The sequence below is a fragment of the Argopecten irradians genome, chromosome 12 (assembly GCF_041381155.1).
Source record: "Argopecten irradians isolate NY chromosome 12, Ai_NY, whole genome shotgun sequence".
NCBI lineage: Eukaryota > Metazoa > Mollusca > Bivalvia > Pectinida > Pectinidae > Argopecten > Argopecten irradians.
This window is the reverse complement of record NC_091145.1, coordinates 23,643,698-23,670,373: the sequence shown is the minus strand read 5'-3', so window position 1 is coordinate 23,670,373 and position 26,676 is coordinate 23,643,698. Positions and strand designations below refer to the sequence as shown.

General features: G+C 33.7%; 1 protein-coding gene across 2 annotated transcripts; it reads left to right on the top strand.

The window, feature by feature from the left end:
• The first annotated feature begins 1,915 nt into the window (after window positions 1-1,915).
• LOC138336345 (protein-serine O-palmitoleoyltransferase porcupine-like) lies at window positions 1,916-26,676 on the top strand. Of its 2 annotated transcripts, none has more exons than XM_069285788.1 (13): window positions 1,916-2,021; window positions 5,184-5,465; window positions 5,776-5,989; window positions 6,409-6,452; window positions 6,990-7,174; window positions 7,865-7,974; window positions 12,239-12,367; window positions 18,147-18,241; window positions 19,472-19,548; window positions 21,931-21,994; window positions 22,569-22,654; window positions 23,425-23,529; window positions 25,178-26,676. In XM_069285788.1, exons 2-13 carry the CDS (start codon window positions 5,186-5,188, stop codon window positions 25,274-25,276), a joined length of 1,488 nt encoding a protein of 495 aa, XP_069141889.1. In that variant the 5' UTR covers window positions 1,916-2,021; window positions 5,184-5,185; the 3' UTR covers window positions 25,277-26,676. The 2 variants fall into 2 exon arrangements, with proteins under 2 accessions (XP_069141889.1, XP_069141888.1); XM_069285787.1 differs by having other exon boundaries at window positions 5,150-5,465.

The window sequence follows — 26,676 nt, the reverse complement described above, 5'->3', positions numbered from 1 at the left end:
GATACTCCAAGGGTTCCGATCACTTACGATCTGTAGAGATCGTAAGCAGGGGCGTAGGAAGCGGGGGGGGGGGGGGGTGTTACTTTGTCATAAACAAAGGAGTATTTACACAAAAAAGGGTAAAAATGTCCATCAAAGGATTTTATGTATTACCTAAAAAAAATTCTCTTAAAAGATCAATTTGTTTATGTCTTAGCGAGACAATATTAATTCATTTTTTATGTTACACAACCATGTGCCGATGGTGTGAAGCCGCTGGTGTATTCAGTTCGAGTAGGGTTGCATAATGTTTTGACGACACAATTATCATTTCTAAATGCAAGCAGCTTTAAATAGAAAAAATACCGTGTTAAGAACGCTTTATAATCATTAAAATACATCGTAAAACTCATCTCAGCCATTCTAAACCGTATTTTTTTTTCCGGGGTAGACACCCGGACCCCCCAAACACCAAAATCTCGCGCTTTCGGGCGCTCGCAAATATATCAAAACTCATTTAAGCTATTCTAAATCGTAATATTTTTCCTAGAGGAGGGGGGGGCCCCCTCCCCCCCCCCCCCCCCAAACACCAAAATCCCGCGCTTTCGGGCGCTCGCAAAATCATCAAAATACATTGTAAACCTCATCTCAGCCATTCTAAATTACTATATTTTTTCCGGGGGTCACCCTCAGACACCTAAAACAGTAAAATCTCGCGCCTTCGGCGCTCACACGCTAATCTGGCCAATTTGCGATTTCGTTAATATCCTTTTATAGCGACCCCACTGTCTATAGATGTATGAAAAATGTACATAAAACATATATCGTTGGGAGTTGAATTAATCTCCTCCTGTAGGTGCGGCGGGGGGGGGGGGGGGGGGTTACAAAATATTGAGGACCTTTGCCCCCCCCCCCCCCATTACGTTTCATCTTCCTACGCCACTGGTAAGTGATCGGAACCCCAGGAGTATCGAGGATGAGGGTATTTATAAACGGAGGGTTAGGTGTATTAAGCAATATTACACGACTATTCATTAACGATATTCCCAAACTCCTGGATGCTTTTTTGTTTAAAACAGGGATTCGTACATTTTTGAAAATGGAATAAAACCATATAAGGTGGTGTGATCGATTTTGATCTCAAAGATATCTGTAGTTATTTGTCACCAATTCACAATTGTCAGTTCTCCACACGACAAATTCAATAAAAGCAATATGCATGTCTTCTAAATTGGTTGTCCGATAAGTATAATTGCTGGCAGAGTTGCCAAAAACGTTTTTAAAATGCTTAGTGGGGGAACTTCATCTTCTTTATGAGAATTACTTACAATGTATACCAGAGAGTCCTATAAGACTATTTTAGACGATTTAGATCGAGGCTTTCCACTATTCAGGTATATAGTACAAAATGTAACTTATTGTTTTACAATTTTTTTTTCCTACCTCTAAAGAGTTTAAAGGTGGTATTAGGGCACTCTGGTGGGTCCATAATTATATATTCACTAATTCCCAGATCCCTGTGTGATATACATGTACATTAGGTTGGATGTGTGAGAGCTATATGTACATGTATAGTAATTGCATAAGTAGGCATAGTAGTGCGTATATAACTCACTGACCATTAAAAGCACGAGCAACTTATGACCCCGTAACACACATTTACAAAGTCCATAGTTTTCGTTTATGAACAAAAAATTCCCTGACTGGATTTTTGGAGAAAAATGTACTGAAGTATTTAATATCATAATTTGATTGCAACGACACAGTCTTTATTATACGATCCTTGGTACATTTTAAATCACAAGATTGTTTATATGCACATAACAATAATACAGAAAGTGAGTAGCCTAAATTGACCAGGACAACTCGGCTTTTCATTTTCAAGTGTAGTCGGAATTATAATACCGCAAGTCGTATCTCTTTATTAGAATCCATCCGTCATTTCCGGTGTCGTGTCGCATGCTGTTTTCGGCAAATGTCATTATGATTTATTAGTGCTAATTTAACTAGCAAAGTATAGATTCGGATATAATTTGGTATCTGTAAGTATATTTATGTCATGTGTCTACAAGAAAACTTTGCATCCGATTAGTAACATTTTTCAGGTGTCAAATGTCATTTTTTTTCTGCCTCGCAACTGCTTGATTTGAACAGTTGATTCCGTCCGAGCAGCTTCTTCTGGTGAAGTCTACTGTTTTAGACATAGCTGTGCTATAGCATAATAATGGACCGAAATGACAAGATTTCGCTACTCTTTGCCCCGAATACCTAGTCTCTCCAATGTTCAATGCATCTCAGTATTTCGAGAAAAAATCTTGTGGTTGGTTGGTTCTTGAGAGATGTAATTACAAAAAAAAATGTACAACTTTTGAATTTTACGGAAAATTTAAAATTAAGATTCATTCAACAGGATAGAAGGGCTGCTCAATAGGCTATCCAGAATAGCTAGGAGATAACGTGACACTACCCAATTTGGAACGCTACCCAAATGGAATACTTTAAAATATGTGATACAGAATTTTCAGTTTACAACTAACAATAACTGTCCTGAACAAACATGAAGGTGCTGACTAATAACTGTTACAATTTTAGTATATCATTTAATTTCCAGTTGGTTATTATCGGTATTTAAAAATGAAAATAATGAAATTTTAAAAATTCTAAAAAACGACATCGTGCGACGACCCTAAAAACACCACATGATAATAATATGACTGAAGGCATGGCCTTAAATGGCGCAGCCAGATATTTTAAGATGAATCATGAACGGCATAAGAAGAGCGAAGCTCTACTTGTTTATTTTATTTTCTATTTCATGTGGAAGACGTTATTTAGAAATAAAAGAACACACTTTAAACTATAGAAGTATGTGATGTAATAATTGTCTAGCATAAACTCAAAGAAATTAACTCAAAGATTCGGATATCTGTGTGTCCATTCAAGGCCTGGAGTGCCGTGTATGCGAATCCTATGATTTGGCGCCATTTGTTGACGTTATGTGACTTCATGATTCCTTGTGCTCATCTTCGCCTTGGTGGATATTTTGACTGCATTCTATAGCTTTTAATTTTCAAAGTGTTATTATTATTACTTAAAAAAAATAAAAATAAAAAATGTTTTATTACCCCTGTTATGCATTTGCATTAGTGAAATATATATTTACTTGGGAGAGCAGTACCGGAGCAACGCACAACCTCCCCATATGTATGAAAAAATGGCGGCTGCAAACTGAAGCTGTCGGTGTGTAGGATTGAATTTTGAAGATTGTGTTTTTTCTTGTATTTTCGTGTATCTGTTACCTTACAAGTGCTTCGCACTTTGTGCCCTTCGAGCACGAAGGGCTGCGCCCTTATTAAAAAAAAAGAAAACCAATTGCTGAATTGAATATTTTTGAAAGACATATTACCAGAATAAACTAAAAAATGTTTGAACTTTCTTTAAATGAATTCAAATATTTTATCAGGTCTGCATGAGAATTTATTTATCAAACTTTTTTTACGTAGGTGTTCCATTTTAGGTACTCAAACCTAATGAAACACAGAGCTGGACCGGCATAATTCAAAGCTCTGTATTAATAAATTTATGCACTGCTGACAAGTTAACAAATTATGAAATTAAAAATAATGGCATCTATTTTTAGAATATTAAGAAAAATAAATATGAATTCAAGCACGAGTATGCCACGAGCCTTCAGGCGAGTGCCATATCAAATTATTTTACGAGTTTGATAAATTTCATATCACATAGTCATGAGTGTAAGATTCTATTTGTCACATAACTTTTATTAATAGAAATAGAATTAAAACATTTAATTTGTCTCTACATGTATACAAAATAGTTGAAATCAGCCTTGGATTTGACGTTTTCATCTACCAAGACTATTGTGCAACGTCATATTTTGATCATGACGTCATTATTACCTATGATGTCATATTATGTTGTGACATGTGTTATTACACATGTGTCTTACGATATTTATGACATGGCCGTATAACATGGCTCAAAGGGCCACTATGCCCAGGCTAGCTTTCCAGTTTGCTTAGCAACAAAAGTTGTGGAAATTAGTCTGTTCACTTTAGCAAAATTTTAAAGATGCTCCACCGCCGACAGAGTATAAATGGTATTCATCATTTGAACAATAATTATTGTTTAATCGTGTATATATATGTCTAGTAAACATAAAAAATAATATAAGATAATTTGTTTTGCATTTGGTGCATGCGTAATCAGTACTTCATTCCATATAGGATATAGTGCCACAGAATTTTTTCGGGATGCAATTAATTATTTTTCATATTTTTAACTTGAAGTAAAATTAGAAGCTCAAACTTTTCAATGGTGGTAATAGTGTAATGTAAGTAACTTTTGTAACTGAAGAAGAATACTAAATCGTCTACTCCTGTTTTAATAGTGAAAAAATACCATTTGTCAGCGGTGGAGCATCTTTAAATCACTTAGAAACACTAAAAATAATGTATTGTATGCATCAATTGAATAGCACATTACATACAAATCCCGATCATTTGTTAGACTACACTCCGTTGTGTGTTACTTGACATTCCTTCAACATTAAAACATATATGGTACCATAACCGATTAACTTATCCACTATTTTAAACTTGCAATAAAAGCAATGTGACTGAAGAAAGAGAGTTTACAGCGAAAGCATGTAAGGAAAAAGTAGTCGAGAAGCGACAGGAGAGAAAGTGGATTGAAATTAAGTTGTGCATAAAAATTTCACTGATGTTGGAGCTTGTGTAAACGTGATTGGATATAAATTTTGCAAGTGAAGAAAATTTTTTTGCAATTTTTCACGAATTAGTTTGAATTTATTTTTGCAGTTAGCCAGATAGATATGTTAATAACAAAAATGTGAATGTGTAGCGTGACCCGAGGGCCATGCAGTTATATCATAAAATAGATATCAACATATTTTCAGGTGGACACCATGATTTATTAACCCTCCAAAATCCTAAATGACAACCCAGACGCTTGACCCATAGCCTCAAGTGATAATCACCTTCTCAAATTGATAAATCACTGTATCCGTTGGATAACAGGTCATACATTTGAATAATACAATAATTATACAACACATAATTGTATGTTCTGTCTTAATTAACTCCTCTGTCAACATGTTGAATATTTATATTTTCTTTCTTGTGTCTAGATGCTACTACAATGAGTGACATTTAATACCTCAGGCATGGAGAGTTTGGAAGATTTCGATACATACTATGATGAAATCGATGAGGAGCTTATACAAGCTTATCTTAATGGAGAGGAATTGGACCCAGAACTTGAGGCGTACCTTTCCCAATATCAAAAAGAGTATGGTCAAGAGTACGAAGAAATAACAAGTTACTCATTGTCGGAGCTTGGTGAAAGCTGCATGCTCCCGGTATTAACCGGGGCCTTGAAGGTTTTACTTCCACTGCTTGCATTATCCTTCATTTTCAAACTTGTATCAAATCTATGGAAACCAGGTATGAACTGTGTAACAAACAACGGATACAATTCTTGGAGATAAGGAATTAGATGTTTTGGTTAAGTTTCATTCAGTTCATGTAAAAACATATATATATATATACATCTGTAAACAAAACCATAATGGCAATGACTTTAATTTTTCAATTTACATTTAAATCACTTTATTATGTATTGATTAATCTTTTTCAGAATTATTGAAAAAGTTTGATCGTTATTAAAAAATGACTTGTAACCAAGCTCCTGAGACTCTTTATATTGTAGGAAAATATGAAGTACACTATTTTCCTGTTAATGATATATTTTCAGGTTCTGATGAAGTTGGTATTCCCCGATCGTTCTTGCACCTTACTAGTGCCCTGTTCGGTGTACTGGCACTCCATTTAGTGTTTTCACGTGACATGCTATATATTTTGTACTGTTGTTGCCTGGTTTACATTGTCTTTTTCGTCGTCCATTTGCTGTGTCGCCAATACTGTGGAATCGCTGTCTCCACCTTCATCATTATCTATATAATATCATGGTAAGTTTTCTGTATTTGCTTATTACAGAGTAATCTGCCCTTGAGGATAGGTATTGATTGTGACGTCATGTGAGCGTAGCATCATACTTTACAAAGAAACAATGTGAATTTCGTTCACAAAATAATAATGTCACAATGGATACCTATGTGCAAGGGAGCTAACTCTGTAATAAGCTAAGATGGAAAAGTATGTGGACGTGAATGCAATTAAACTTCATTGAGACAATATTGGAGTCATGTTGTCTGTAAAACAATTGCTAACTGCCAATCACTTTCAGGCTACTGGTAATAAGTTATAGATAAGTTGATTAATGTAATTTGAAACTAATTTTGAAAAAAAAAAAACTAATTTACTGTGCATTAATTTGTATAGTTTTTTGTTTTGTTTTTGTTTTAACAATGAATTTTTATTGTTTTAGTGAACTTTATCTTGTGGAAGAAACAGCATGGCATAAAGTGAGAGGTGAGTACATTTATGTTTCAATATTTTCTATATTTTAAAACCATAAAGTGATAGATTTGCAGTTTGGTTTTGATGTTTATATGTTGATATACATTATAAAGGAAAAAAAGTTTTGAAGTAAGGAAAGGAATAAATGTAAGGTTTAAACTTGTTTTCTGATCCAATTTTTTTCATGAATTCATATGTGTAATTGATTTGTTGAATGATGATATTTAAATTTTGTTATAATTCAAATATTGTTTTAAGCTAAATCTAAATTCCAATTCGTTGATCAATACGATTTACAACATGTGCGCTGTAACCTACCCGTGTCAAGTAACTAATAGTTTAGCAAAATTCTTACTCACAGGCAGGGTCAGGATCCTATTGTTAATTAATTTCTAAATCTAACCTACCTAGGTTTTAACTAAATCAACCTAGGTCCATACCATTACTCTATATAGTTCTAGTATGTTATATCATTTCAATAAATTAAGGAATATTTTATTCGCTCATGACAAAATTAATCGTATTAATGTATTTCCTTGTTACCACCAGGTGCTCAGATTATCCTGTCTATGAAAGTGATAGGTTTAGCCTTTGATGTTTCTAATGGAGCCGAGTTGATGCCGTCCATGTCCGAGTACCTTGGCTATGTGTTGTGTGTTGGAACTGTAATATTTGGACCCTGGGTCAGTTACCAAGATTACAAAAACATGTTGAATCAGGACTACAAGTCTATGGTAAGTTTCACCTCATGATTTAGGCAGGTATGATTATTGACATTGTGATTGTGTAATTTTTATTTTTGTTGTTTTCATGTTTTGTGAATCATGTTCAACAGTTTTTCCATTAACATGATAGCTCCAGAAAAAAATATTTCTATTTTGATAAAACATTTTCTATTCATAATGTCATAACTGAGATAAAATTTGGGGTCCAAATATTTTGTTTATAAATTGATAGCGCTATATTCATTTCTATACTATTTGTTATTGGTGCTAGTTGGATATAGTAAATTCAGAGACTATGAAAAAAAATTGACTGAGCAGTGAGCATGAATTTAATTTTATATAAAAAACAAATCTGTTGGATATAGTAAATTCAGAGACTATGAAAAAAAATTGACTGAGCAGCGAGCATGAATTTAATTTTATATAAAAAACAAATCTGAGGGAATTTAACTTAGATTAATTATTATTGACAGAGTTATTTCCCTTCCATTTATTACCTTTGGACCTTTTGAATATGGTAATTTTGGCTAAATATTGATATTAGTTTGAAGTAGCTTGACATAAATGGTAATCAGTTCCAGGTTGCATGAAATATCAGGACTGATTTAGTTATTATTTTCAATTTGTTCAATATTTATTGGACTTTTGCATAAATAAATAAAAAAAATCTCTGATCATTTGCTTGATGTTTATTTACAGAATATATGGTGGATAATTCGTGTTGTCAACAGTGCTGCATTTAGTCTAATTTGTATGATCTACTCCACCTGTCTCCTGACAAACTGGCTCATACCAAACTCAAGCTACAAGTAAGTTGTAAAATTCATAAATACCCAACTCAAGCTACAAGTAAGTTGTAAAATTTATAAATACCAAACTCAAGCTACAAGTAAGTTGTAAAATTCATAAATACCCAACTCAAGCTACAAGTAAGATGTAAAATTTATAAATACCCAACTGAAGCTACAAGTAAGTCGTAAAATTTATAAATACCCAACTCAAGCTACAAGTAAGTTGTAAAATTTATAAATACCCAACTCAAGCTACAAGTAAGTTGTAAAATTCATAAATACCCAACTCAAGCTACAAAGTAAGTTGTAAAATTTATAAATACCCAACTGAAGCTACAAGTAAGTCGTAAAATATATGAATATCCAACTAAAGCTACAAGTAAGTTGTAAAATTTATAAATACCCAACTCAAGCTACAAGTAAGTTGTAAAATTTATAAATACCCAACTCAAGCTACAAGTAAGTTGTAAAATTTATAAATACCCAACTCAAGCTACAAGTAAGTTGTAAAATTTATAAATACCCAACTGAAGCTACAAGTAAGTTGTAAAATTTATAAATACCCAACTGAAGCTACAAGTAAGTTGTAAAATTTATAAATACCCAACTCAAGCTACAAGTAAGTTGTAAAATTTATAAATACCCAACTCAAGCTACAAGTAAGTTGTAAAATTTATAAATACCCAACTCAAGCTAAAAGTAAGTTGTAAAATTCATAAATACCCAACTCAAGCTACAAGTAAGTTGTAAAATTCATAAATACCCAACTCAAGCTACAAGTAAGTTGTAAAATTTATGAATATCCAACTAAAGCTACAAGTAAGTTGTAAAATTTATAAATACCAAACTCAAGCTACAAGTAAGTTGTAAAATTTATAAATACCCAACTGAAGCTACAAGTAAGTTGTAAAATTTATAAATACCCAACTGAAGCTACAAGTAAGTTGTAAAATTTATAAATACCCAACTCAAGCTAAAAGTAAGTTGTAAAATTCTTTAAATACTAAACTCAAGCTACAAGTAAGTTGTAAAAATTTATAAATACCCAACTCAAGCTAAAAGTAAGTTGTAAAATTTATAAATACCCAACTCAAGCTAAAAGTAAGTTGTAAAATTCATAAATACCCAACTGAAGCTACAAGTAAGTCGTAAAATTTATAAATACTAAACTCAAGCTAAAAAGTAAGTTGTAAAATTTATAAATACCCAACTGAAGCTACAAGTAAGTCGTAAAATTTATAAATACCCAACTCAAGCTAAAAATAAGTTGTAAAATTTATAAATACCCAACTGAAGCTACAAGTAAGTCGTAAAATCATAAATACCCAACTCAAGCTACAAGTAAGTTGTAAAATTCATAAATTACCCAACTGAAGCTACAAGTAAGTCGTAAAATTTATAAAATACCCAACTCAAGCTAAAAAGTAAGTTGTAAAATTTATAAATACCCAACTGAAGCTACAAGTAAGTCGTAAAATTTATAAATACCCAACTCAAGCTAAAAACAAGTTGTAAAATTTATAAATACCCAACTGAAGCTACAAGTAAGTCGTAAAATTTATAAATACCAAACTCAAGCTAAAAGTAAGTTGTTGTAAAATTTATAAATACTAAACTCAAGCTACCAGTAAGTTGTAAAATTCATAAATACCCCAACTCAAGCTACAAGTAAGTTGTAAAATTTTATAAATATCCTGCTCAAGCCACAAAGTAAGTTGTAAAATTTATTAATACCCAAACTCAAGCTGTAAGTAAGTTGTAAAATGATTCATAAATACCCAACTCAAGCTACAAGTAAGTTGTAAAATTTATAAATACCCAACTGAAGCTACAAAGTAAGTTGTAAAATTTATAAATACCCAACTCAAGCTACAAGTAAGTCGTAATTGTAAAATTTATAAATACCCAACTCAAGCTAAAAGTAAGTTGTAAAATTTATAAATACCCAACTGAAGCTACAAGTAAGTCGTAAAATTTATAAATACCCAACTCAAGCTAAAACGTAAGTTGTAAAATTCATAAATACCCAACTCAAGCTAAAGTAAGTCGTAAAATTTATAAATACCCAAACTCAAGCTAAAAGTAAGTTGTAAAATTTTATAAATTACCCAACTGAAGCTACAAGTAAGTCGTAAAATTTATAAATACCCAACTCAAGCTAAAACTAAGTTGTAAAATTTATAAATACCCAACTGAAGCTACAAGTAAGTTGTAAAATTTATAAATACCAAAACTCAAGCTATAAAGTAAGTTGTAAAATTTATAAATACCCAACTGAAGCTACAAGTAAGTCGTAAAATCTTATAAATACCAAACTCAAGCTACAAGTAAGTTGTAAAATTTATAAATATCCTGCTCAAGCCACAAGTAAGTTGTAAAATTTATTTAATACCCAACTCAAGCTGTAAGTAAGTTGTAAAATTCATAAATACCCAACTCAAGCTTAAAAGTAAGTTGTAAAATTCATAAATACCAACTCAAGCTACAAGTAAGTTGTAAAATTCATAAATACCCAACTCAAGCTAAAACTAAGTTGTAAAATTTATAAATACCCAACTCAAGCTACAAGTAAGTTGTAAAATTTATAAATACCAAACTCAAGCTAAAAGTAAGTTGTAAAATTTATAAATACTAAACTCAAGCTACCAGTAAGTTGTAAAATTCATAAATACCCAACTCAAGCTACAAGTAAGTTGTAAAATTCATAAATACCCAACTCAAGCTACAAGTAAGTTGTAAAATTTATAATATCCCTCAAGCCACAAGTAAGTTGTAAAATTTATAATACCCAACTCAAGCTGTAAGTAAGTTGTAAAATTTCATAAAATACCAAACTCAAGCTACAAGTAAGTTGTAAAATTCATAAATACCCAACTCAAACTACAAGTAAGTCGTAAAAATTTATAAATACCCAACTCAAGCTAAAAGTAAGTTGTAAAATTTATAAATACCCAACTACAAGCTACAAGTAAAAATTTATAAATACCCAACTCAAGCTACAAGTAAGTTGTAAAATTTATAAATACCCAACTGAAGCTACAAGTAAGTTGTAAAATTTATAAATACCCAACTCAAGCTAAAAGTAAGTTGTAAAAATTTATAAATACCCAACTGAAGCTACAAGTAAGTCGTAAAATTTATAAATACCAAACTCAAGCTACAAGTAAGTTGTAAAATTTATAAATACCCAACTCAAGCTACAAGTAAGTTGTAAAATTTATAAATACCCAACTCAAGCTACAAGTAAGTTGTAAAATTTATAAATACCCAACTCAAGCTACAAGTAAGTTGTAAAATTTATAAATACCCAACTCAAGCTACAAGTAAGTTGTAAAATTTATAAATACCCAACTCAAGCTACAAGTAAGTTGTAAAATTTATAAATACCCAACTCAAGCTACAAGTAAGTTGTAAAATTCATAAATACCCAACTCAAGCTACAAGTAAGTTGTAAAATTTATAAATACCCAACTCAAGCTACAAGTAAGTTGTAAAATTTATAAATACCAAACTCAAGCTAAAAGTAAGTTGTAAAATTCATAAATACCAACTCAAGCTACAAGTAAGTTGTAAAATTTAAAACAACTAAATACCAAAGTTGTAAAATTTATAAATACCTCAAGCTACAAGTAAGTTGTAAAATTTATAAATACCCAACTCAAGCTATAAGTAAGTTGCCAAACTGGCGCATATACCTCGGTCAAGGAACAAGTAAATTGTTAAACTGGCTCATACCTAACTCAAGTTACAATTAAGTTGTTATACTAGCTTATACCCAGCTCAAGATGCAAGTACATGTATGTTAATGTGTCCGACCTAAATGGTTGACTGTATATGGTTTTTATGTATCCTAACGCTTTTACTGTACAAGGTAGACATACACATTTGATATACTTTCTTGTCAGCATTTTCAAACGTTCATTTTATGTAATACATATTTTTTCAACTTGATTTTGGTATCAAAAAAAACTTTCATAAAAAATCCAAATGCTGAAAGTTATGGTAGAGACCGGACATTTTGACTGTCGATGATCGATCGTCACCACCATCGGATGAGTCGAATACCCTGTATTCCTCGAACTGTTGATCTGGTCCCCAGCTCTTTGAGTTGTAGCGGTTTTACTGTATTTAAAACTTTAACCAATTAAGTTCATACAATAGTTTTGAACAGTTTTCAAATAACTTTTTGCCCAAATTATGCTTAAAAAAGTCCTGTATTGTATTGTGAGAATATCAACTTAGGTGTTGAATATGAGATCAATTTTATTACTAACTATTTCAGGTGGATCCTTGCCTACAGAGACGCTCAGTCTTTCCGGTTTAGCCACTACTTTGTTAGTTTTGCTTCTGAAACCACTGCCTTACTCTGTGGACTGAAGGGTTCCTTTTACAAGGATAATGAGTCCAGTTGGTAAGTGTTTCTTAGTTGATTAGAACTATCTTAGCACAACACACACATGGAAGCTTTCTACTAACTCTCTACTGTGGTTTGGAACCTTAAAACCAACAAAGAGCAGTTGCCAGGTGCTGATTTAGCACTAGATCTAGGTGTATTCTGGCTTTCCTTCACCTTTTTTATCAGCAACTAATTTCAGATTCAAAGTTACATGTGCCATAACTGGGTGAAAGTTTAGACATGGTCTTGTTTCGTTAGTAATCTTTTGAAAACCATACAGTAACTAATGTTAGGACTAAGGTTTGATGAGTTAATTTTAAGCTGTGAAAATCATTCAAATGGGCAGACAAATGATATAAACATAAACTTAATTTTATTTTACATCGATTGAGAAACAAGTTATACAACTTATGTAAATCACTCTCGATGGCAGGTGACCCCTAACCTTTTCACGTCCGCACTGGCAGGCTAGGTGAAATGCGAGCGGCTTAACCACTACACCACCCGACCACCCTTAAAACAGACAAATGATGCATTATAAGCATTAGTGACACCACAGAATTTATGCACTGCAAAGTTATTGTTTTTTAACCTTATGTATGTTTAGATGTGGGGAATGGAGTGGGGAACTTAATGTGTTTGCTCCGTTTCTTCTTCTACTTCTTCTGTCCGTTAACATTTCTTGTTTTCGCTATTTCTCAGAAAGTGCTGAAGAGATCATTTTCAAATTTCATATGTGGGTTCCCCTCGGTTGGGCCCTTAGTTGTGCAGTTGTGTGTTGGGACCAATCGGTCAACAAGATGGTTATTTTGATAGTTAAAGTTTGTTATCGCCATTTCTCAGAAAAAACCAAGGGATCATTCTCAAATTTCATATGTAGGTTCCCTGAGGGCCCTAGTTATTCATATTGCGTTTTGACACCAATTGGTCAAGATTATGACTTCGAGGCTGCCATTTTGGATTTTGGTAGCTGAAGTTTGAAAAGAAGAGAGGAAACATTGATCTGTCAATTTTCAGACATAGATCAATCTTTGGTGGGCACCAAGATCCCTCAGGGATCTCTTGTTATGTTTTCATATCAATTTTAGAATAGATAATACCAATACATATAATTGCAGAGAGTGGCCATATGATATTGAATTTGACAAAGGAATTTTGTTACTACAATTTAAATTCCCTGTGTATGCATGTGTATTCAAATGAAGTGGGTAAGAAGGAAAAGCAGAGATAAGATTCTTCTTTCTATTGACTAAGAGATCATTGTATGGTGGGTGCCAATCCAATATCCTGCTGGGATCTCTCATTTTTGATGTATGTATCTACAAGTCCCTATTTGTCAAGTGCAAATGTTAAAAATAGGTATTGTGAGAAATGGAACGCAAAAATGGAGATCATGTATTACTATTAAATCCCATTGCATGATTTTGAATTTTAAACTTTAAACTGAAGGTAGTGATTCCATTACAATAATTTGAAGGTAGGTACCATTTTAATTCCAAGAATAAAGAAAAAAACATTGCTTTCTAATGAAAGTTACCAAAATAAGGTCACATAACATGCTACAAAATAAGACCAAAGGTCATGTTAGCTGTCAGATTGAGGAATATAATCAACATACCGTATTCGACCCAATAAGCGCTTAAAAAATTAGAATAAATAAAAGGGTGGTTAACAGAACCAAATTTGGATTAATCTTTCAAAAAAATTATTGTACAAAGTAAGCAAAGCATTATTTTGCAAAAGAAATCTATAAAGAAATACACTGTTTTTAAAGTTGTAGCCTGAATTTGATTTAATCTAAATGAAATTGTGGACTGAAAAAAGGGGGAGGGACGCTTATAAGGATTGAGGTACTTATTGGGTCGAATACAGTAGATTTATTATCAAAGGGATGGAATGTCCTAGATCTATGTATACACGTATACAAGTTCATATATTTTTAGGGCGAGCATACTCTCGCCCTATTGTTTTCCTTGTCAGGTGTGGAGTCTGTGTATATCCGCTATGCGTAGGTTCCAACTGCGCACGTGATACCAGAAGTCACTGTCTTATACCGTTAAATAGATTTCGCAGTGATTTATATAGTGACACCAACCTTTCAAAAATAACAGATATCTATCAGCGATGTTCTTCTGTAAATTAACAACAGTGACATTAAACAGTGCTAAACACATTTATTTTGTGTAAACTTCAAGCGGCGTATCATACAAACTCTTGCATCGGTCACGATATTCTAAGCATCTTATCGACTTTGGAAACCTCCGGAACAATACAATCAGGTTTATGTAGTCAATAAAAGAAAGTGACGAAACAAATAACTTTTAGTACCAGCCAAAGACATTTACAGTGTTACTCAGCAGATTATATTTAATTAATTTCACATCCTAGGTCCGAGGTATACATATACGTTGTACTATCACTTACTAACCCCAGTGACCATAGACGGTATTGGCTACAGTTCTAATAAATATTTATAAAATCACCCAGCCTTGCGTAAGAGAAACTGAATAAAAAACCATTATATAATATCAGTCCGGTTGCCTGAGCTCTAGATCTACACAGGTAAGTCACCACGTACACAAAGACTGCGAAGCAAGTCTATCGACTATTTTGACTGCGAAACAAGTCTATCGTATCAATATCAATAAGATAATAAATAAACTTCTATGTAACAAAGAACACAATTAAAAAAGTTCAAAGTAATTTCACATTTATAGTTCTGATGACGTAATTTAAAGGAAATTATTTATTACAATACATCAAGGACATAAACCATCTTCCAAGGATAATGAGCGATAGCGCTACGTACGTACACTTGTTGCCGAGGATAATTCCATATAGGCTTGTGAGTTATTTATAAATTAGGTGTTAAAGTTTTGTATGTGCAAAATATCTCACCGCAGAAACCTTATACATGTAGATGCATATCGTTCTGGAAATTAAGGTTTTAGGAAGTAGTTAGCGAGCACTTAATGTCTAACAGACATATTTCTATTTTTTTTTCTAATTTTCTGCTGATGTGTCTGCCTTCTCTGAGATTTACTGTAACATGTTCTGACATTTTTTCTGGATAATGAAAAACAAACTTCCTATCACAAAATCTTTCCTTTCTGAAAATGATAAAGTTTATGGAATATGTCACTATTCCCTGCTGTAGTACTGAAGTATTTGAATCTGGTACCTGTCCCTCTGTTTGTCGTACACAGCGACCCACAGAATGTTTTCTGTGTCAGCCCCCACAGCCTTGACAGGCCCCGGCATCACTTGGATGGTGTGTATGTAGTCTCCAGTACCCCCCAGTAACTCTAGACTTTTGTTGTCTGTATCAGCCAGTATCAGGTTACCAAAGCCGTCATACACGAGGTCAGCCGGACGGATAGAAGATGCCATGGCACCTTCTCCAATATGGTTATACAAAACCGCGAGGCTACTGTCCAAAATAAGACTGTTGCTTTTGTTGTCTGTATCTACTAAGGCGATATTTCCTGTTATGGGACACTGAGAAATGCGCTCCGGTCGTACAATTCCTGACTCCTTGGTGCTTGTTGTGCATACAGTTTGCCCTTTCTCAGTGAAAAGTGTTATCTTGTGCTTCATTCCGACAACAACCTGTTTTGTGTTGGTCACACATAGGCACCACGGTACACTGTCAGTGTTGAAGATTTCTGTGAGGGAGTTTTGGTCACAGGTCATGACCTTTTTTCCCCACGTACACAGCCATAGTTTGTGTGTGCTTGGACAGAGGCTTATGTCTGTCACACAGTCCGAACATTCTACCTTGTTTTTCACTTGTCCACGTTTATCTAAAAGAGTTAGGGTCTGAGCGTGTCGTATCCAGGCCTGTCCACCCAGGGATGGACAGATGGAGGACACACGGCCAGGACACTTAAACTCGGCCAGATTACGAGGAGCATCAAGTAGTTTTTCTGGGGATGGTTTCCTGTCCTCTGTTGTAATCATTGACCTGCCTGCTGATAAACCCAATTTTTGCTTGGTTTCATTACTTTGGTGAAGGGAAATGTTTTTGTCTCTAGAAGAAATTAGCTTTCCTAGAGCTTGTTTTAGATGGTCAGTATAGTTCAAACCAGGAACAAACTGTACAGAAGGAAGCTCGGGCATTGTGGACAGTACATCAAGCTGGTGACTTGACAACTGGACGGCTTTGCTGGCTTTAAGAGCCTGGTTACAGTCTAACACCAGTTCTACTGACTTTCCATACCTCTCCTCCAGGTCTGAAGTGTGACCCGTCAATATATCCTCCGATTCCCTCTCTAATTTCTCACAAAGATTGACATATTCACCGATGATGACATCCAAGTCTGCCTTACATTTCTCACCCTTAGCACGGATCTCTTCCTTCAGATCTTTATATTTTATGGTATTTGTCTGTAGGTTTTCCGCGGTAAGATTTATCTCCCTTTTGAGAGCGAGCTGTTGTTGCTCAAGCTGATCAACAAGCTGTCTGATCTCACTGCTTCCCTGTACTGACTTTGATGGCATAGCTTAGCGACTTATCGGTTCACTAAAGTCAAGCTTATTAACATAAACCTGATAAAAAGGTTTGTCTCACAGACTTAAATCATGTACGGCAATGTATATTCACTCTATACATTAGTCCCACTTTAAACAATACATTCACAGTACAATTGTGTCCGTACATAAAGTACATACAGTTGATATTACTTTTTTGACACATTAAAATTCACTGAAATTGTCTTCCATCTGAATAAATACGTATTCAAGTGAAGTTTGGCAACACAGAAACTAATTGTTTACACACACGTTATATCCACATTGTATAAACACTATCTATATGTAAAACTTGATCTCTTTGTAATACACCAGTAGCTATATAGTCTCATTGTTGATTATATAATTCTCACTTAAAATAACGGTTGTTTTTGTGTAGATCCCTGTAGACTTACATTGTATGTTGTTGTCATCTGCACTCAGGTTTCAGTGTTACCTGTCTATACACTATCCACACACCTGTTAACGATTATCTCCCCTTCTGTCTGTGTATTGATTAACAAACTGATCGTGTCCTTACCTGTACTGAATACTATACACACTTACAATGGGGAGGACCTTTAATTTGCTTTTAAAAGTATAGCACTACTTGACGAGGTGTAAATGTCTATAGCACATATGTACTGACTAGTTTAAATCCTGTAGGCTGGCCTGACTAGTTTAAATCTTATCCTGTAGGCTGGCCGTCACCTGAAAATTACATATATATGCAGTCAACCATGATAACAATACCTTGCAATACAAAGTGACGACCGGTTTTGATTTTATTCCAAATGATGTTCTATAGATAGGTTCTATATCCATCACTTTGTATTGTCACAACAACTTTATTCTTTCAACCAACAGTCAGCAAACTATTAGATCATGTTTTTAATTAAAAGTAGGTCACTGTGATCAAGCTGTATTTTGAGTATTTGATGTACATCTTTAAAAGGTTAAATTGATGCCTTTGGAGCTTCATGTCTGTTTTTGCGTTCTCTTAGACAGTTAAGCAACTAGGTAGACAGTGTTTAGCTGTGTATATTTGGGAAAAAATTACCTTTACTGCATGTCTCTGGGACATATATTCAGCAACAGGTGAATTCTGGAGAGGTTGTGTTTTATGTCAGTCATAACAAGGACCACTTTGTAATCTATACATCTGTTGCCGCCATTAAAAAAATGTGGACCAGGTCTAGATTTGAAGATACAAGTATTTGATAGAATACAATTTACATCCATTTTACATGATGACATTCACCTAATGAATTTCTTTGTGTTGTAGGTCAGTGTCCAAGCCCCAGCACATAGAAGTACCCAGATCATTGGTAGAAGTGGTGACCTACTGGAATCTTCCCATGCATTACTGGCTTAAAACATGTAAGTTTTCATCGGCAAACTTTAGTATGTGGTAGCTGGTGGCTACGTTAAGTGTCAAAGTACAGCTGGGCATTTGTTTCACGGTATTCACTGTGTCTCATAACTTAGATCAAGGGTGTTCAATACTCTCCTTTTCTTTCTCCTTTTTCTTTCCTTTTCGAAGAGAAGGTACTGGATCGTAACTTGATTTTGATAAATGATGATGACCTTTGACACCAGAGGAAGTTTGTTGATCTTTGATTCCCTAGAACCTCTGACTATATTTTGATATAAGTAGAAATATCTCTTTTCATTATCAAAGGCTGATGGTAACGTTAGTATAGAATTTTAAACAATAATTTACTGTATAGTTTTAAATTTTGCCGGTGGAAAATTTTGTGATTTTTTGTTAGGAACTTTTTCCTGTAGAATTATTTTTGCGAATCATATTTATAGCCTTTAAAATAGTCATCCACACGACAAGCTCTGAAATGTAAAACCAGGATTTTGATAAAGGACTATGTATAGTTTGGGCCCTTTTTGGCCCCCAAATACATGGAGTTCTTCTTAAGTATTAAGAAACAAAATTATTGCATTTGAAATATTAATATTCATGATTTAATTATAATAAAAGTTTTCTAATTTTGCAGCTTTACGTTGCCAAGGTAACCATCCGAAAAATGCATAAATCGACTGAATTTGAAAATTTTGTCATTTTTCGCCTAACTTTTGATAGTTTTTGTCTAAGAAACAATAGAGCACAATTTTGAACAAACTTAACATTTATTCACAATATGTTAGTTCCTCAGATACATCTTTAGGAGAAATATTAAGTTTGTTCAAGGATGAGCTCTATGGTTTCTAGATAAAAAAAGCTTAGCAAAAAAATGGACAAAATTGAATAAATTTCCACATTTTCATAATTTTTGCATATTTAGAATGGTTACCATAGAAACTACAGCCGCAATGATACGTAACTATCAATATCTATCGAAGATGTACTCAATATTTTATATTGAAGAATTTAATTACTAAATAACAGGTTTGAAAATTTGATGGATTTGGGGGCCAAAATGTGCCCAAACCATATATAGTACTTTCTCAAGACATTCATTTTCAGGAATTTGGATGAAGCCAAAAATTTAGCAAAATTAAAACCTCCGCCAATGTTAGCAACTTTACAGTACTCGAGTATTTTTTGTAAAATAATACCAAAAAATATTACAGTAAATGGTACACTTTGTTTTACAGATGTATTTAAACCATCTCGGGTGTTTGGAACCTTTGTAGCTGTGATTCTGACCTATACTGCTAGTTCTTTACTACATGTAAGTTAGTTTCTACATGTATTTTCATTTGAAAGATTTTCATTTCTAAAATATATTACCATGTATCTGAACAATGTATGTAAATTGAAATTTAACTAATCGATTCCATTCTAATTTCCTCCTTTTCGTTGTAGTATGCAACAATGCGCATGCGCGAAACTTCGACAACACAATCCGTTGCAGCTTCATTTGCATACTATCCTCTCATTCTGACATTGTAATTTCCGTCAATTTTGTATTCAAGACAGATTTATTCAATCTCATACGGATAAAAAATTAAATTCAAAAAGGTTTTTTTAAATATGTTTTTTTCATCTTTTCTTTCGTTTATCGGATTTTACAAAAAATAATTTTTTTGGTCGGCGAAACCTACCTTTAAAGTTTCAAAAATATCATTCATAAAGTTAAAAAAGTGTATTTAAAAAGTTTATTAATGCAATTTTCTCAAAAACATCAATGTCCTGTGAAAATATTATTCCTTCAAATATTTCTAGCTATTCTGTACATGTCTCTATGAACACTTGAATACTGTTAAAGTTCCCTTCTTACCAAATATAGAAGAAAAAATCCTTTTTGTCAATCATACAATATTTTCTACTTCTAAATGCACATATTGATGTACTCCTGTGTACTGAAGAGGTCAATGATATATGTATCATTTCTGATATAATTTGGGTCTCTATTAATAACTTATTCATTGAATGATATACATATGTATAACATAATCAATCAGTTCATGGTGCTTTACTATTACACAAAGACAACACAAATATACCCCAGCCTCTCAAAACATACAGACATTTACAAACCACAACACAAATATACCCCAGCCTCTCAAAACATACAGACATTTACATACCACAACACAAATATACCACAGCCTCCCAAAACATACAGACATTTACACACCACAACACAAATATACCCCAGCCTCTCAAAACATACAGACATTTACATACCACAACACAAATATACCACAGCCTCTCAAAACATACAGACATTTACATACCACAATACAAATATACCACACACGCCTCCCAAAACATACAGACATTTACACATCACAACACAAATATACCACAGCTATACAAAACATACAAACATTTACACACCACAACACAAATATACCACAGCCTCCCAAAACATACAGACATTTACACACAGAACACAAATATACCACAGCCTCCCAAAACATACAGACATTTAAACACCACAACACAAATATACCACAGCCTCCCAAATCATACAGACATTTACACACAAGGCACATTGTAAATAATCCTAGCTGTTAATGAGACATTAAGGTCAATCAACCATCCAACATTTAAAGCAATCTCCCAAAACATACACATGGTGTACAGGGGCTCAGGAGATCATCCCTAAATAACCCTGGCTGTTAATGAGACACACAGGGGATCAGGAGGTCATCCCTAAATAACCCTGGCTGTTAATGAGACACACAGGGGATCAGGAGGTCATCCCTAAATAACCCTGGCTGTTAATGAGACACACAGGGGATCAGGAGGTCATCCCTAAATAACCCTGGCTGTTAATGAGACACACAGGGGATCAGGAGGTCATCCCTAAATAACCCTGGCTGTTAATGAGACACACAGGGGATCAGGAGGTCATCCCTAAATAACCCTGGCTGTTAATGAGACACACAGGGGATCAGGAGGTCATCCCTAAATAACCCTGGCTGTTAATGAGACACACAGGGGATCAGGAGGTCATCCCTAAATAACCCTGGCTGTTAATGAGACACACAGGGGATCAGGAGGTCATCCCTAAATAACCCTGGCTGTTAATGAGACACACAGGGGATCAGGAGGTCATCCCTAAATAACCCTGGCTGTTAATGAGACACACAAGGGATCAGGAGGTCATCCCTAAATAACCCTGGCTGTTAATGAGACACACAGGGGATCAGGAGGTCATCCCTAAATAACCCTGGCTGTTAATGAGACACACAGGGGATCAGGAGGTCATCCCTAAATAACCCTGGCTGTTAATGAGACACACAGGGGATCAGGAGGTCATCCCTAAATAACCCCGGGCGATAGTGGCTGTTAATGAGACACACAGGGGATCAGGAGGTCATCCCTAAATAACCCTGGCTGTTAATGAGACACACAGGGGATCAGGAGGTCATCCCTAAATAACCCTGGCTGTTAATGAGACACACAGGGGATCAGGAGGTCATCCCTAAATAACCCTGGCTGTTAATGAGACGTTAGACCCAATCAACAAACTAACATTTTAAATTTCTTAAACCCTATAACAAAAGGATTGAGCTTTAATTGATTTTATTTATTTATTTGATTAATTAATTACATATAAATTATAAGATTCAAGTCATTATACTGATTCTCTTTATTTCAGGGATTGAATTTCCAGCTTGCTGCTGTTCTTTTTTCACTAGGATTTTACTCATATGTTGAATTTGGTGAGTTTAAACACTTACTGAAATGATACTCGATTTGATTTCTTATTGTAAAGCTACTTTAAGTTGAGGGAAGGTGACCTATTGTCTTCCCCTATTGTTTAACATGTAAGTCATGCTCCACTGCCGACAATGCATAAACCATACTCATCATTTGAACAATAACTGATGTTTAATCATGTATGGGTCTAATTAACACAAAAATAAATATAAAATAATTTATTTTGCTTTTGACAATTGCACAATCAGTGCTTCATTCCATTTTGAGCATAGTGCCATGAATTTTTTGGGACGCAATTAATTATTTTTAATATTTTTCCCTTGAAGTAAAATAAGAAGCTCAAACTTTCCAATGATGGTAATGGTGTAAAGTAAGTAACTTTTTGTAACTAAAGAAAAATACTACCGGGTAATTCATCTGCTCCGGCTTTCGATAGAGAGAAAATATCCGTCAGCAGTGGAGAATCTTTTGATTAATTATATTTGCAATTTGGAGAGTCACATACACAACATAGTCTTAACACATACATGTACTGTATATCTAACAGACCATTTAATTTTCCCCTTTTTTGGATAGTTTTTAGGAATAAATTATCGAGAATTTTCAATGCCTGTATCCAAGCCAAGAAGTGCCCTGACGACTGCGGCCATGACAACACTTCAGTAAGTTTGTGTTCTACAGGGACTTTACCATCACCATCATCTATAAATTCTCTTGACATTATTTTTGAAAGGAAATACTGAAATAAACTACATTCATGCTTTGTTTGCTTGTTATACTCAACTTGTTCCACAAATGCAAATATTTTGTATTCCCCAGTATCATCAGTATAATCCTTACCATTATATTTTGTATTCCCCAGTATCATCAGTATAATCCTTACCATTATATTTTGTATTCCCTGGTATCATCAGTATAATCCTTACCATTATATTTTGTATTCCCCAGTATCATCAGTATAATCCTTACCATTATATTTTGTATTCCCCAGTATCATCAGTATAATCCTTACCATTATATTTTGTATTCCCCAGTATCATCAGTATAATTTACTTTTTATCCATTATATTTTTTGTATTCCCCAGTATCATCAGTATAATCCTTACCATTATATTTTGTATTCCCCAGTATCATCAGTATAATCCTTACCATTATATTTTGTATTCCCCAGTATCATCAGTATAATCCTTACCATTATATTTTGTATTCCCCAGTATCATCATCAGTATAATCCTTACCATTATATTTTGTATTCCCCAGTATCATCAGTATAATCCTTACCATTATATTTTGTATTCCCCAGTATCATCAGTATAATCCTTACCATTATATTTTGTATTCCCCAGTATCATCAGTATAATCCTTACCATTATATTTTGTATTCCCCAGTATCATCAGTATAATCCTTACCATTATATTTTGTATTCCCCAGTATCATCCATTAGTACTACTGACCAACATGTGCTTTGGGATACTAGCAATGTTCCATTTGGCGTACCTGGGTCTCATGTTTGACAGCAGCAGGGAACAAGACAAGGTAATGTGTGTTCGGTATTCTTGGTATAATAAAACGATCATATTTTATCATATTTATCTATTCTAGCTGTCTTTATATATTAAAGGGACAATTCACTCAGGCTAATTCTTTTACATAACTAAGAAGCAAAATATGGCATAAATGTATTATTTTACATTTCTTATGAAACTTATAACGTAAAATATTGACAAATTCTACGCCATTGTTTAGTATCTTAATTGACACCGTTGTAATTACAAATCGTTGATCAATACGATTAAGCAGGTACAATATGTACGCTGTACCCATATCCGAGCCAAAGTCAGGTACGTTAAACAAATGAACTACATTTACATAACCACTGTGGAGGTGATAAAATGATTTTTTAAGCAAGACAATTCACCTAATAAGGTAAACACACTACTGTCAGAGCGATTTGAGCAGTTCTAGACAAATTTAGCATTACTCTACGAGCAAGGCACAGGGTTCGGCAAACAAGATGTTCGACCACAATGTGTAATGGCGGACAGCGAGCGAGTTTGACCATTTCACACGCATTTCACCACCATGGGCTTTTCTGGCATATCACAGTAAAACCGACTGATCTAATTTCCATTAGAACTGGGTTTTTTTCCGATATATGTACAAATTTTAATGTTCTCTTAGACTGAATTGTCCCTTTAAAGAGTTATTTGCCCTTTAGGATATGTATTGATCATGATGTCAGATTTTTCAGGGGAAACAATGTGAATTTCACTAACAAAATAATGATGTCACAATCCATAGCTCTCCGCAAGGCAGATGATAGCTCTGTAGTATGCAGAGATTGAATAAGAATTTAGAAAGTGACATACAGAATGTCTTATTTCTAGATAATTGTTTGACTGGTCGTCTGACCTTATTGTTCAGGTTGACCCGTAGCAACTGTGTTTCTTTGTTATTGTCTTAGTTCACCAACAACAAAAAATTCATGTTTCTAACTTTCTCTCAAGTTTCACCCGGTGGGATTTAGCTGAAACTTGTCTGAAATTATAAAGAGATGGTCCTGATCATGTGTTGTTATTTTTTGGGTCACTCTGAAATCCAAGATGGCTACATCAGCCATCACCTTGAAAAATAGACTTTGAATTTCTTCTTCAAATTCAACAAAGTGTGATATGGACAACTTACAATTGCTCATCATTGATAATGACCTAAAAGGTCCTCCATAGATCATTATTATCTTCAGTACAAAACTTGGTACAAATGGGTTTGTGTTGGAAGGTGGTCAGATGGCTGATCATACCCATGAGCCTTTTTGTTTTTCACTTATCAGGAAGAGCTTGGATTTCAAATGTGAGGAGCAAAAAAAGTAAAAAAAAAAAAAAAAAAAATGCTATGTAAAAAGTGTTATCTGCTAAGTGAACAAACTATCTTTTAAAGATTTGTTTCATTTGTATCACTGTTAGATCTACAATATATGTATTATCTATTGTGATAACCAGATATATAGCTATCATATTAATAATAAGACGAGAAAAAATCAAGATGATGTATAAAAAAACCTATGTAGCTAATATTGCTAATACCCTGTCTCTTATTACATTAAAACCTATGTATACAGCTTACACACTGTCTCTTGTTTTTTGCACCTATTTTGATATTTATTCTAATATTTTATTTCGTACAGGGCTACACCATGGAGCATACCCTGCAAAAGTGGGCCAATCTAGACTACACTAGCCACTGGGTTGTTCTTGGCACTTATTTGTTTTACCTGATTATATAACTGTGGTGGTTGTCCTCAAAACGTAAATAATTTACATATTTAAAATATTAAATTGTGCTGCTAAAATAGGGTAGCCGTGGTGACATAAAATTAGATCTGCTGTTTTATTTGACATAATTGTTGTATTTTTTTATGTATTTTTGTGTAATGTGATACTAAAAGTATATTTAGAATGGTCAATGTATCATTAAATGATATATAGATTTTATAATCTATATAAGCCAACTCATTTTATCTAGCGATTGAATTTTCACTTTTATATGCCCACCGACTTTTTCATGACAATATGATTTTGCAATTTACTGTTAATATTTTTATTTGAATTGTAGACGAAACTATTGAAATCATTTATTCTTTTTACGAATTCTTATCACCTGGAAATATGCGGGATTTAATCGTACGTTAAAATGAGTTGGGTTATTGTAACTATTATAATGCTGTAAATGTAACTCTTATTTGTCCCTGTTCATTTAAGGATCAATAAAATCTATGCAATATTATTGTGATAGTATCAGTACGGTATCAATACAGGGTTTGAGATCCCAAAACTATGTAGGTAATGTAAAATCACCGGTGATTATGACTTCACAAAATTCATGGCAAAAGATGAGGTCATAATCACCGGGAAGTGAGACTTATCAACTGTACATTATCCACGTTGTTTTGGGATCTCAAAACCGCTGTATTAGGTCATATAATGGCCAAGCAAATGTACCACACATGTTTGTGAGGGCATCTTATATGTCATGTGATGTTAAAAACTTAGTCATGTGATTGGCCATGTGATAAGACTTTGAGTCATGTGGGTATTGACTGCTTAAAGAGTACACTATAAATGTTTATGTTAGTGTTAATGGCATACATTGTAATAGTAATTAGTAATAATTGTTCATACTAAATTATGCTGCTATTTGTATGTATATGAAATGCATTTCCATCATTAGTTTCGTTCAGCAATGCAAGCCTGACAGTAACCTTTTCTCTACTTAACTTTAAAAAATGGTGCAACAAATCAAAATGTTAATATGTTGTTTAGTTATAATACTGTTAATTACATTTGTAAATACTGCAATCATATTTATTTTGGTGTTATCAAATTTTAGCACAAAATTGATTTTGAATAAGGTTGTGTAATTATGATTGCATGCATTTGCAATAATTGCTCTATCATATATATGGTGAAAATCGCAAAGTTTGTAGCGCTGAAATAGGATAACTGTAACAATATGAACATTAACAGAATTTTCATCTCCCTGGTACACAAAGATTTGTTGTACTTCCCAGAAGGTTTAATGTGTGGCCATATAACTATTGTGCATATTTAGCCATGATCGTATGCCATAGTGGTACGTCCATCGTCCATACGTCCATTAACATTTATTTCAAATTGGGACAAGTCA

Bases quoted from the DNA above. Each gene is read 5' to 3' on its own strand.
- LOC138336345 (XM_069285788.1), top strand. From the start codon at position 5,186: ATGGAGAGTTTGGAAGATTTCGATACATACTATGATGAAATCGATGAG. The intron at 5,466-5,775 runs GTATGAACTGTG...ATATATTTTCAG, and splicing joins ATCAAATCTATGGAAACCAG to GTTCTGATGAAGTTGGTATT. The intron at 6,453-6,989 runs GTGAGTACATTT...TGTTACCACCAG, and splicing joins AGCATGGCATAAAGTGAGAG to GTGCTCAGATTATCCTGTCT.